General features: G+C 44.5%; 1 protein-coding gene across 1 annotated transcript; it reads left to right on the forward strand.

Moving 5' to 3' along the window:
• The first annotated feature begins 2,948 nt into the window (after positions 1 to 2,948).
• Positions 2,949 to 9,080, forward strand: ckmt2a (creatine kinase, mitochondrial 2a (sarcomeric)). Its single transcript, XM_054757625.1, has 10 exons — positions 2,949 to 3,090; positions 3,768 to 3,935; positions 4,151 to 4,349; positions 4,411 to 4,506; positions 4,575 to 4,796; positions 5,232 to 5,317; positions 5,668 to 5,791; positions 8,409 to 8,543; positions 8,673 to 8,798; positions 8,873 to 9,080. The coding sequence occupies exons 1-10, from the start codon at positions 3,068 to 3,070 to the stop codon at positions 8,987 to 8,989; spliced, it is 1,296 nt and encodes a 431-aa protein (XP_054613600.1). The 5' UTR covers positions 2,949 to 3,067; the 3' UTR covers positions 8,990 to 9,080.
• The last annotated feature ends 4,446 nt before the right edge of the window (positions 9,081 to 13,526 follow it).

Here is a 13,526-nt window from a genome sequence, read left to right on the forward strand (position 1 = left end):
AAAGCTTTTTTTTTTTTTTTTTTTAGATACTGAATTTGTAACTGAATTTTTTTTTGCGTTTGAAATTTTGTCCATCCATCCATTTTCTATACCGCTTCTTCCTCATTAGGGTTGCGGGGGTATGCTGGAGCCTATCCCAGCTGACTTCGGGCGACAGGCGGGGTACACCCTGGACTGGTCGCCAGCCAATCGCAGTGAAATTTTGTGAATAAAATAATTTTTATTTACATTAAATTATGCGGAAAATTTAATTGAGAAATTTTTCTGAAGGAAAATCATGTGTTTAAAAATTCTTTTTCTTAAAATACAGCTTTAAGATTCAACTCATAACAAATGAAGCTTGTGAAAAAATTCAGTTATAAAAAATGGTTCATAAAAATCACTTTAGAAAAAAAAATCACCTCATAAAAATTCAGTTATAACAATTCACTGAATTAAAAAATGATTTTTATAAAAAACAGCTCATAAAAATTCAGTTATAACAATTCACTTAATAAAAAATGATTTTAATAAAAAAACAGCTCATAAAAATTTATAACAATTCACTTAATAAAAAATGATTTTTATAAAAAAAAGCTCAAAAAAATTCAGTTATAACAATTCGCTGAATAAAAAATGATTTTTATAAAAAAACAGCTCAAAAATTCAGTTACAACAACTCAATGAATAAAAAATGATTTTTATAAAAAAAAACAGCTAAAAAAATTCAGTTATAACAATTCGCTGAATAAAAAATGATTTTTATAAAAAAAACAGCTCAAAAATTCAGTTACAACAACTCAATTAATAAAAAATGATTTTAATAAAAAAACAGCTCATAAAAATTCATTTATAACAATTCACTTAATAAAAAATGATTTTTATAAAAAACAGCTCATAAAAATTCAGTTATAACAATTCACTTAATAAAAAATGATTTTAATAAAAAAACAGCTCATAAAAATTTATAACAATTCACTTAATAAAAAATGATTTTTATAAAAAAAAACAGCTCAAAAAAATTCAGTTATAACAATTTGCTGAATAAAAAATGATTTTTACAAAAAAACAGCTCAAAAATTCAGTTACAACAACTCAATGAATAAAAAATGATTTTTATAAAAAAAAAAACAGCTCAAAAAAATTCAGTTATAACAATTCGCTGAATAAAAATTGATTTTTATAAAAAAAACAGCTCAAAAATTCAGTTACAACAACTCAATTAATAAAAAATGATTTTAATAAAAAAAACAGCTCATAAAAATTCATTTATAACAATTCACTTAATAAAAAATGATTTTTATAAAAAAAAACCAGCTCATAAAAATTCAGTTATAACAATTCGCTGAATAAAAAATTATTTTCATTAAAAAAAAAAACAGCTCAAAAATTCAGTTATAACAATTCACTTCATAAAAAAACAATCAGCTCATAAGAATTCAGGTATAAAAATTCACTTTGGTGCCTCCTAAAACTTATGTTTCAAAACGCACACATAAACCTCCAGGTTTTGTAAGACCCGTGTCACGTGACCACACACTTTATACATGAATTACTGCTTGTGGGACACGATCGATTGGTTCAGTCTTGATTTACCGGAAGTCTATCTGTGAGTTTTGCAGTGACACGTGGTCTCGGAAGACTGGTGATACTTAACAGCAACAGTAACAAAAACAAACAATAACATTGGACTGTATTATGAAAATATTTTTCAATCGTAAGTAAAGTAAAGTAAAAATCGCTTCATTCCGGATCAAATACAGGACTGAAACCTAAGATGGGGCCACCGTGAGCGTGGCTTCTCGGCTTTGTGCGCAAGCCTCGTCTACTGTCTGAGTGCACACTGAGTTGGATCACGTTTGCCAGCATGTGGCCAATGATACCATGTTGCAGAAACATTGTGTGTAATTGCATGTGTCATGTATTTAATGTAAGCATGACATTATTCTTGCTAATAAGACAAAAAAATACACAGAAACGGGAGGCACTCGTAGCACCGATGCCTCCCGAAGGGGTCAGGCGTTCTTGACCCGGAAGGTCTTTCACAGATCCACAGAGGAAAAGCCGAAGCAGTGCCAGCTAGAGCTAGATTTACAAACCAGTCAAATGCATTAAAGATATTTTTATGCTCTGCTGAATGAATGAATAAGTTGACGGCCAAGATGGAGCATTATATACTCAAACTCACCAGGATGGGATCAGACTTTTACAACAAAGCATCAGACCTTAATAGGCTGCATGTACTTCACATACAGATAAGACGCTAAGAACACAAATGTTTTTCAGTTAATAAAGAAAATAAATACATGGGACTAAGAAGCATCTAAAAACAACCAAAGTGAATTATTCCGTTTTTTTTTTGTTGTCAACCTCTTCATGAGCAACCTGTATAAGCATTTAAAAAAAATAAAAATCCACAGGAGTCGGTACGTCATCACACGTCACTGGTGTTCTGAAACATCACCTTTTATTTGCACAGAATTTTTAGAAACTTTTTTTTTGTTTTTTAATGAATTGTAAAACACTATTTCACCACACTTTTAGCAAATTTTGGTTAGAATTGTATTTTAGCACTTTTTTAAACGCTGTATGGAATTCCAAAACGCATGCATTTTGCTTCCAAATGTTTAGTCAATGAAATTTTCACCATCATTTGATAACAAAAACAAAAAAAGTGAAGCTTTGGCAATAAAGAACCAACTTAACCTTCATAAACGTGTGTGTGTGTGTGCGTGTGTGTGTGTGTGTGTGTGTGTGTGTGTGCGTGTGTGTGTGTGAGACACAACTTGTGACAGCGAGTGTGTGAACTTATGATTGGCCCCCCAGTTTAAATCCGGCGTGAGGGGGCGGAGCCTGATGCGAGGCTCGCGTGTAAAGCTCATTAAGCCACGACGTTCCAGACAGAGCAGCGTCTCCACAGGTAACGTACCTCCTCCTCCTCCTCCTCCTCCTCCTCTGCTTGCCAGGACACGTTTGTTGTAGATGTAGTGCTCCTAGAGTTGATGTCGAGGAGATTTATTTGCAGGTCTTTGCAGTGGTGAAAGTTTGATGGTGTCCTTTGCAGAGGACAAAGCTGCTGTCGGTGTGCATGGACGTGCTGGGAGTTAAAAGGTCACCAGCCTGGGGGGCATTAAGAGGCTACTTAGTGGTCAAGTCTACTCTTTTTTTGTTCCTGTTTTGTCTTTGTGACCTTTTCTAGTCCATAGTGGTGCTGCTGGTCAGGTCCAGTCTGGTCTTGTGACCGGAATGTCCCATGCAGAGCTGACACCCTCGCATGGCTCCGGGCCAGCCTTGGCACGGCATGGTGGCACAATGGTGCTGGGGCTGATCTAAAAATAGCACCAAGGAGTCAGACAAATATAGACGGCACGTATCCGTCCTCGCATGAAGACCACCTCCATGACGTCCACGCTCCTGTCGACGAGCTCGCATCCCTCCTGATGCTGCGATAAGATGCTAAGCGGCTAAGGGCGTCTGTCACAGCTTCCACTAAGCTCGTTAGCAAAGCTCGTTTGACCGCTTCAGGTGACAAATTCCCAGCAGGAGAGTCCACCTGTCAAGTAAAAGTCTGAGCAAGGCCGTCTAGTCCCCCGAGGGACGCGTACTGAAGAGTCAAATATTAAAATTGATATTTTGTTTATTTCATGAAAAAGGCTGAAAACAATCCAGTATTAAAGTGTTTAGAACTTTTTCTCCTCACATTAATGTCTTTTTGCTGTTTTTGACCTATTTTTAGGTTTTCAGGCTAATAACACATGAACTTTGTTCCCCCCCCCCCCATCACTTAGATTTAAACTTGACACAAAGATGGCAAACACCTTCACACGCCTGGTGACCGGCCGCAACACCGCCGCCCTGCTGGCCACCTTGGGGGCGGGCAGCGTGGCCACAGGCTTCCTGTTGAGCGACAGCAGCTCTCTGGCGGCCGAGGCGAAGAAGAAGCTCTTTCCTGCCAGGTGAGGGCCTCCGCTTTGAAGGGGGGGCCATTCCATCTGCGCCCCCAGGAAATAAAATAAGAATCTAAATAATACGTACGTTTCGTGTGCCTAATGAAGTGTCTGTGTTGAGTCCAAAGTGCTGCTGTGACCCTCTCATGTTTCATCTCCGTCACATGTGACCAGTTTAAAAAACTTCACACCCCCCCTTCACGCCCCCACCCCCCCTCCTGTAGCTCGGACTTCCCCGACCTTCGCAAACACAACAACTGCATGGCGTCGGCGCTGACGCCCGCCATTTACGCCAGGCTGAGGGACAAGGTGACCCCCAACAACTGGACCTTGGACCAGTGCATCCAGACGGGGGTGGACAACCCCGGGCATCCTTTCATCAAGACGGTGGGCTGCGTGGCGGGAGACGAGGAGAGCTACGAGGTAGGGCGGTGAAAGGTGTGCTTCCTGCTTCACGCCGGCGGTTCATGACGTTCTCCCGCAGGTTTTTGGTGAGCTCTTCGACCCCGTCATCAAGGACCGCCACAATGGCTACGACCCCAGAACCATGACCCACCCCACCGACCTGGACGCCTCCAAGGTGCCCACACCCCTGCACGCCGCCGTGGCCCCGCTTCCTGCTCACGACGACGCTCTCGTCTCTTCCAGCTGACTCACGGCATGTTCGACGAGAACTACGTGCTGTCGTCGCGCGTCCGCACGGGGCGCAGCATTCGCGGCCTCAGCCTGCCGCCCGCCTGCACCAGGGCGGAGCGTCGCGAGGTGGAGCGCGTGGTGGTGACGGCGCTGGGCGGCCTCAAGGGCGACCTGGCGGGGCGCTACTACAGCCTGGGGGAGATGACGGAGCGCGAGCAGCAGCAGCTCATCGACGTAAGACTATGACCTTTTACTCGACCTTTACGCGATGCTTAAACTAATGACACTTTTAGCCACTTGGGGGCAGTAGACACTACTCCTACACCCCTAATACAATGTGCAGTGCCGGTCAAAAGTTTAGGCACACTTCCCCATTCTATTGAATGGGTAGGTGTCTCTAAACTTTTATAAATCGATATATACTACAGAAAATGAGTATAATATCTCATATTATATCTTATTATTCACCAATTTTAGTTTAAAAAGATGCCAAGGGCCAAGAAAAAATGAGTTGCCAAAAGTCCTAATTTAGGATCTAAATCTTCATGACCACCTCCTGTCCACATCCAAGTCCAAGTCCAAGTCCAAGTTATTTTAATGAAGTAAAATCAAAAGGAAAGCACGTGTTTGACTTTGGTGTTCTGATCCAATGCCGCCACGTCCCATCAGGACCACTTCCTGTTTGACAAGCCCGTGTCTCCTTTACTCACCTCGGCCTTCATGGCCCGAGACTGGCCCGATGCCAGGGGGATCTGGTAAGGCCGACCCAGTTCGCAGACACCCCATGTAGAGGATTAGGACACTAGGGATTTGCCTTCATGTGCGACTCCTTCCCAGTCCTTCTTCTTCTGTCCTCCACGTGTTCCTGTGTTCTTCTTCCTCTGTCCCTCCCCCCCGACAAACCCTGTAGGACCACTTCCTGTTTGACAAGCCAGTGTCTCCCTTGTTGACATGTGCCTTCATGGCCCGGGACTGGCCTGACGCCAGGGGCATCTGGTAGGACGCATGTCTGCTGCGTGCTGCATCCTGGTCCACGTGACCTCAGGACATGGCGTTCTTGACTGCTCCCCCTGCATGCGCTGACCTCTACCTTGTCCCTCCCCAGGCACAACAATGAGAAGACCTTCCTGATCTGGATCAATGAGGAGGACCACACCAGAGTCATCTCCATGGAGAAGGGGGGCAACATGAAGAGAGTCTTTGAGAGGTTCTGCAGAGGACTCAAACAGGTCCACCCTTAGGCTTCCTTCCAGCAGCGTTTCCCATACGTTCCCGCCACAAATAAACAAGGCGCTACCTGTTTGCCGTCGCTCACGCACCCGGGGCCTCACTTATAAAGCTTGCGTACGCACAAAACGGGGCCAAAAAGTTGCGTACGCCGTTTTCTTCGCAAAGCACGGTACCTGTGAAAACACAACCTGTGCGTGAGGTGTGCGCACCGCTACGCCACCTGTCTAGCTGGCGTACGCACCTTTTGGAGACGTGGCACAAAGACGACGCACATTTGAAGTCAAACCAATACACGGGTCACTTTGATATCGGACATTTTGTAAACCAACCCATGTAGATATGTTTTGTTTAGTATTTTAAGGTTACTAAAAATGTTGTTTTGTTTATGCTGTAAAACAATTTTTTCTGCTAATATTATGACTTTATTGTAATATTTTGTAAAATGAATGCACTTTCTTACACTTGTCTTATTGTTTTTGTTAGTTTTCTTGTTTAATTGTATTTTTTAAATGTGTCGAGGGACGATAAAAACACAGCCGCCGGTCGCAAACGGCCCCCGGGCCGCACTCTGGACACCCCTGTTGTAAGTGGTGCAGTGAAATCATATTTAGAAATAAACATGCGGTGGAAGCCGATAAAGATTTATCCATCATTGCATGAAAACACGCCGTTACTGACTTCAAACATTCGGGGAAAGTGTTGTTATTTGGCATTTGTCATTGATCATGAACACCGTTACGCACCAGCGTATCGCATCCCCACTAAAAGATACAAGAAAACACAACGCAGCGCTTGAATACTTCAATTAATATTAATCATAACAAACATCAGGTGGTCAATTAAATAATTCTAGTGATTAAGTTTACAAGGCACAGAGCTAATATGTCCTCAGTGCTCCATTTCTTGCTGTTTTTTGGACAATTTATCACAAAAAGAAGGCAGTTTTTCGTTGCGTATGTCAAGTATGTCATCAATAGCAACATTTATTTACCATGCACAGCCTTTATTTGTGTGGATAGTGTCAGGGCCGTGTGCGGAAACTTTCTCTTTCATTTTCCATGAATGATGGGCTTTTCTTTTGTTGTGCTTTGAAATAACACACATTAGTTCCGCACAAAATAATGACAACATCCCTCATATATTGATGGTGTTAATGCCATCATGAAGTTAAATACTTTTAAACTATCCGTGTGGAATTACAGCAATTAATTTTCAATACAACTTCATGCTCGTTTTTGAGTCATTGCATCCACCTTTAAATGAAAAATGTTTTTTTGCTAAGCTTATGCTCATCTAGCATGTGGTATCAACTAGGAAAAATGTAGAAACATGCTCACTAAAAACCGTACGGTGGCTGAGTGGTTAGCATATTGGCCACACAGTCAGGAGATCTGAGTTCGGATCTCCGCTTGGGCATCTGTGTGGGGTTTACATGTTGTCTCCGTGCATGGGTTTCCTCCCACATTCCAAAAACATGCAGGTTAGGTTAATTGGCGACTCTAAATTGTCCATAGGGATGAATGTGAGTGTGAATGCTTGTTTGTTTATATGTGCCCTGCCATTGGCATAGAAGCGGCATAGAAAACGGATGGCGGCTCACTAAAAGTGGAAATGCGTGCCTTGATGTCCGACCACTGTTTTTATTTACAGTAGTTCTACCACCGTGCGCTCCGTTCCACTTCCTCGTGTTATGCCACTGCTGTGTCCTCCAAATATGATGTTTTTACGGGCCCCCAGCTCTCCAACTAAGATTTCCACCTCAGTTTCGGTGAAGTTCCGCATCTTCGTCTTCGGCTTCTCAGCAGCCGTGATTCAGAAGAACCCAGCGAGATGCAATCAAGGGTCATTAAGTATGGACGCCGCATTCATGAGTCACTTTGCGTTGACCATTTATGGTGAATTGAAGGTGTGGAGAGGGCGTGACGTGGGGCGGAGTTGCAGGTGAAGCACAAATGGCGTGAAAGTGCGCGTACGCCACTTTTTTTTAGGTCTGAATATTTTTGTCCGTACGCACATTTTGGGTTTCTGGCGTACGCAAACTTTTAGTCAGATTTCCACGCACAGTTTTATAGGCGAGGCCCCTGGTACGCCACGGAATAAGAAGATGTAGCAAGAGCAATCAGTGTTGCTAACTTAGTGATAGTTTGCAGCCCTGTGGAAACTGTGGCGAGCTAGCAAGGTGCAGCAAGTTAGATAATCACAGTCACGTCTGCGTGGCGACTTGTTGCTCAGAAGAATTCATGGGGCACCGATGCTTGTGCCCCAAAGTCCATTCATTCATTTTGTATGCCGCTTGTCCTCACTAGGGTCACGGGGGCATGCTGGGTGAGAGACGGGGACTGGACGAGACCGGTAGCCAGCCAATCGCAGGGCACATATAGACAAACAACCATTCACACTGGACAATTTAGAGTCGGCCATTGTTTTCGTCCAACAGGGGTTCGAACCTAGATCTTCCAGATCTCCAGACTGTGTGGCCGGCATGCTAACCACTAGGCCACCGTGCATCCTCCCCCACCCCAAAAAAGCCACACAGCTACACAGTCGCTTGTTGCTAGGCAGACTATCAGGCCATCTTGGTGTCTTCTAAGACGAGACTGCTGTGGTGTCCTGCAGGTGGAACATCTGATTCACGAGAGAGGCTGGGAGTTCATGTGGAATGAACGTCTGGGCTATATCCTCACGTGCCCCTCCAACCTGGGCACGGGCCTCAGGGCGGGCGTGCACGTGCGCCTGCCCAAACTCAGCAAGGTAACACACACACACACTCACAAACACACACCTGTTAGCGACAGTGTTGTCAGCATTCCGTGTAGTTCACCATGTGACTCGAGGAATGTTGTTCAGGGATTTTGAGAAGGTGTTCAAATCCTCCTGCAGGATCCACGCTTCTCTAGAATCCTGGACAACCTGCGGCTGCAGAAGAGGGGGACAGGGGGCGTGGACACGGCGGCCACGGGGGACACGTTTGACATCTCCAACAATGACCGTCTGGGCAAATCTGAGGTGAGCGTCCATCGCGAGATCACGCGTCTTCGGCTTGTGGCAGAAGTTTGGACCTGTTTTTGGTTGCGGTTCAGGTGGAGCTGGTCCAGCTGGTGGTGGACGGCGTCAACTACCTGATCGAGTGCGAGAAGAGGCTGGAGAAGGGCCAGGAAATCAAGGTCCCGCCTCCCGTGGCGCAGTTTCGCAGATAAAAGATGTTTGCTTTAGATTAGCACTGAGGGGACACTTCTACCTCACGTAAGATCTCCACTGTAACTGACAGCAGTAAAATCATCTTCAACATCTTGTTGTGCTTCTCTTGTCTTGTTCAAAAAGAAAATACTAGTCAAGGCTTCATTGCATGCTGCTACTTCATCCTGTTATAGTTCTTCAGCAGGAGCTGAGCATGTGACTTGCATTTCCCTGCCAAACCGCTAGGGGCAGTGTTTTCCTGAGCGTGGGCAACCACAACTCTGGTTGACTAGCTTTTTAGCTTCCTGTGCAGTAGTTATGAACAATAGCGACTGAAGCGTATTTTTTGGCAATTTCCCTCCATGAATTCACCTGGTAATCCTTGTAATGGGTTGAGGAAGTATTTGCCCCCTTCCTGATTTCGTATTTTTTTGTTTGTCACACTTAAATGTTTCAGATCATCAAACAAATTGAAATATTAGTCAACGACAACACAACTGAACACAAAATGCGTTTTTTAAATGAAACTTTTTATTATTAAGGGAGAAAAAAAGTCCAAAGCTACATGGCCCTGTGTGAAAAAGTGATTGCCCCCTAAACCTAATAACTGGTTGGCTCCCCTTAGCAGCAACAACTGCAATCAAGCGTTTGTGATAACTTGCAATGAGTCTCTTACGGCGCTGTGGAGGAATTTTGGCCCACTCATCTTTGCAGAATTGTTGTAATTCAGCCACATTGGAGGGTTTTCCAGCACGAAGCACCTTTTTAAGGTCATGCCACATCATCTCAATAGGATTCAGGTCAGGACTTTGACTAGGCCACTCCAAAGTCTTCATTTGTTTTTCTTCAGCCATTCAGAGGTGGACTTGCTGGTGTGTTTTGGATCATTGTCCTGCTGCAGAACCCAACTTGGTTTCAGCTTGAGGTCACCAACAGATGGCTGGACATTCTCCTTCACAAATTTTGTTAGACAGCAGAATTCATGGTTCCATTTATCACAGCAAGTCTTCCAGGTCCTGAAGCAGCAAAACAGCCCCAGACCATCACACCACCACCACCACCATATTTTACTGTTGGTATGATGTTCTTTTTTTGAAATGCGGCATTACTTTTACACCAGATGTAATGGGACATACACCTTCCATAAAGTTCAACTTTTGTCTCATCAGACCACAGAGTATTTTCCCAAAGGTCTTGGGGATCATCAAGACTTTTTCTGGCAAAATTGAGACAAGCCTTAATGTTCTTGTTCTTCTAGGTTTGGATTTGTTTTCTCCTTTAATAATAAAAACTTTAATTTAAAAACTGCATTTTGTGTGTTATGGACTAATATTTAAATACAATATTTAAATATTTAAAATACAAACACAAGGCAGAAGAACCATTCTAATTGTGAATGTAGTATTCTACATTGGCCACCAGGTGTCAGTAATTGTTCCGTGAAACAGGCACGAGACGTGATCGCCAGAACAGGCATTCATTCATCCATCCATCCATCCGTCTTCTTCCGCTTATCCAATGTCGGGTCACGGGGGCAGCGGCCTAAGTAGGGAAGCCCAGACTTCCCTCTCACCAGCTACTTCGTCCAGCTCCTCCCGGCGGATCCCGAGGCGTTCCTTGGCCAGTTGAGAGGCATAGTCTCTCCAACGTGTCCTGGGTCTTCCTCGAGGCCTCCTACCAGTTGGATGTGCCCTGAACACCTTCCCTGGCAGGTGTCCGGGGGGCATTCTGACCAGATGCCCGAGCCACCTCTTCTGAGTTTCTCCCGGATGACAGTGCAGGAGTTCTCACCTTATCTCTAAGGGAGAGCGCAGCCATCCTAAGGGGAAAACTCACTACCCAAAGCTCATGAACATAGGTGAGGGTAGGAACGTAGATTGACCGGTAAATTGAGAGCTTTGCCTTTCGGCTCAGGTCCCTCTTCACCACAACGGGCCAATGCAGAGTCCGCATCACTGCAGACACTGCAGTCAATCCGCCTGTCAAGCTATCGTTCCATCCTTCCCTCACTCGTGAACAAGACCCCGAGGTACTTAAACTCTTCTACTTGGGGCAGGATCTCATCTTCAACCCTGAGATGGCACTCCACCCTTTTCCGGGTGAGAACCATGGACTCCGACTTGGAGGTGCTGATTCACATCCCAGCCGCTACACACTCAGCTGCGAACCAATCCAGTTAAGAGTTGAAGGTCACGGCTTGATGAAGCCAGCAGGACCACATCATCTGCAAAAAGCAGAGACCCAATCCTGCAGCCACCAAACTTCTCAACACCCTGGCTGCGCCTAGAAATTCTGTCCAAAAAAATAATGAACAAAATCGGTGACAAAAGGCAGCCCTGGCGGAGTCCAACCCTCACTGGAAACGGGTCCGACTTATTGGTCCGGCAATGCGAACCAAACTCTGACACCGGTCATACAGGGAACTTAACGCCTGAATTAGGTTCATGTTCCCGGAGTACTCCCCACAGAATTCCTCGAGGAACACGGTTGAATGCCTTCTCCAAGTCCACAAAACACATGTAGGCTGGTTGAGCAAACTCCCATGCACCCTTAAGGACCCTGCTGAGAGTGTAGAGCTGCTCCACAGTTCCACGACCAGGATGAAAACCACACTGCTCCTCCTGAATCTGAGATTCAACTATCTGACGGATCCTCCTCTCCACAATCCCATAAAAAGGGGGACCACCACCCCGGTCTGCCAATCCAGAAGCACTGCCCCCGATGTCCACGCAACGCTGCAGAGTCATGTCAACGAACTGCGGCCCAGGGTGTCCTGGTGCCAGGTGCACATGTGAACACCCTTACGCTTGAACATGGTGTTCGTTATGGACAATCTGTGATGAGCACAGAAGTCCAATGACAAAACACTGCTCGGGTTCAGATCAGGGGGACCGTTCCTCCCAATCCCACCTCTCCAGGTCTCACTGTTGCTGCCAACGTGAGCGTTGAAGTCCCCCAGCAGAAATGACGATAAGCGACATAGAAGAAGGATGTATGCACCTTACTTTATGGAAGGAAACGTTTCTTAGAAACCATTTCATTATCTCATCTGCCGATGTCACAGCCAGCAAGCAGTGAAGGGTGATGACGTAATAAGAATCAAGTGGTGTCCCATTTCTTAGTGGCTTCTTCCCCTTGGCCCTAGGTTTTAAGGGGTAGGGGAAGGGGGAATGGGAAGGGGAAGGGCTGGGAAGGGGTAGATTTGGGATTCAGCCTAAGTCAAATGCAATTGAAGGGAAGCTTGTGAAATATTTTGGAGCACCTTTCTGTAGTTGTGAAAAAACATTTGTTAACAAACATTTGTTAACAACAGTTGTGGGAGTGCAGTTGTCCTTGAAGAATTTCCATCCATCCATTTTCTATACCGCTTCATCCTCATTAGGGTCGCGGGGGCATGCTGGAGCCTATCCCAGCTGACTTCGGGCGACAGGCGGGGTACACCCTGGACTGGTCGCCAGCCAATCGCAGCCTTGAAGAATTTGTGCACTGCAAAAAAATATTTTTCATTCTATTTGTATTGTGTTTAACTATTTTTGTTTGTTTATTTATTAATGTATTTTGTAGGCATTTGTGTCAAATTAATACATATTTTCATTCTCATATTTTTAATAAAAAATAATTTGTCTAGTACTGGGAATTTGTGTGGGTGGGGGGTGGGGGAGCGGTGGTTTTGGGGGCGGCACAGCTTCGGTCGGCCCAGGGCATCATTCAAGCCAGAACCGGCACTGAACAGCGATGTAATAATCTTGTCACAGAAAAACAAACTCCAGGCTCGTACTGGTGGATAGTGGGTCTGTATTCCTTTTGGGTTGATGTTGTTAGTTTTACACAATACATAACAAATAAGATGAAGTAGATCGCTATAATGTACGACCACAAAATGGGACACAGCTACTGTCCCCCAGCTCGGCCATCCGTGTATGACATCATCAGCACTTGACTCTGTAGTTCTTTGCTAACTAACATCGTTACGCCACAAGTCTCTGCTTTTCTTATTGATCACGGCTGCAAAATAAGCCACCGTGGAGCCAAAGAAAGTTGCAAGTGGCAGCATTTTGAAAAAAGAAGGTGAGACTCACTATGGAATTCAAGAAATAACTCACATCAAAACACAAAAATGGCGTCCTCATCGCCAAATTTCTCAACAATCACGTCTTAGTCGAAGGCAAAAGTGATGTTCAGTGTTCATTTCTCCCTGTGTAAAGATGTGATGTACTGCTATGTCATTTTGTTACGCATGATCTAAATAAAGTCAAACCTCGACTCGTGTTCTTGTTGACTTGTGTTTGCTTGCAGGCTAACATCTTTTTAAAAGCATGCGCCACATGTGCTCACTTCATTGCTTTCTATTGGCTCTTTTCCCTCATGTCAATACGCAGTTTTATGTTTGTTTACTATATTTTCATTCATGTCGTGTTTCATTTTAACAGCAGGTTTGCTTGGCATTGCGGCCTCCACGCTAAATTTAAACTCTACTGACGTAGAGTACTGAAATAGCAAGGAGGGAGACGTTCCACACCGCTCACGTTCTAGACAGACTGAGTCTGCACTTGCTGA

This window comes from Dunckerocampus dactyliophorus, chromosome 17 (assembly GCF_027744805.1).
Source record: "Dunckerocampus dactyliophorus isolate RoL2022-P2 chromosome 17, RoL_Ddac_1.1, whole genome shotgun sequence".
Lineage (NCBI taxonomy): Eukaryota > Metazoa > Chordata > Actinopteri > Syngnathiformes > Syngnathidae > Dunckerocampus > Dunckerocampus dactyliophorus.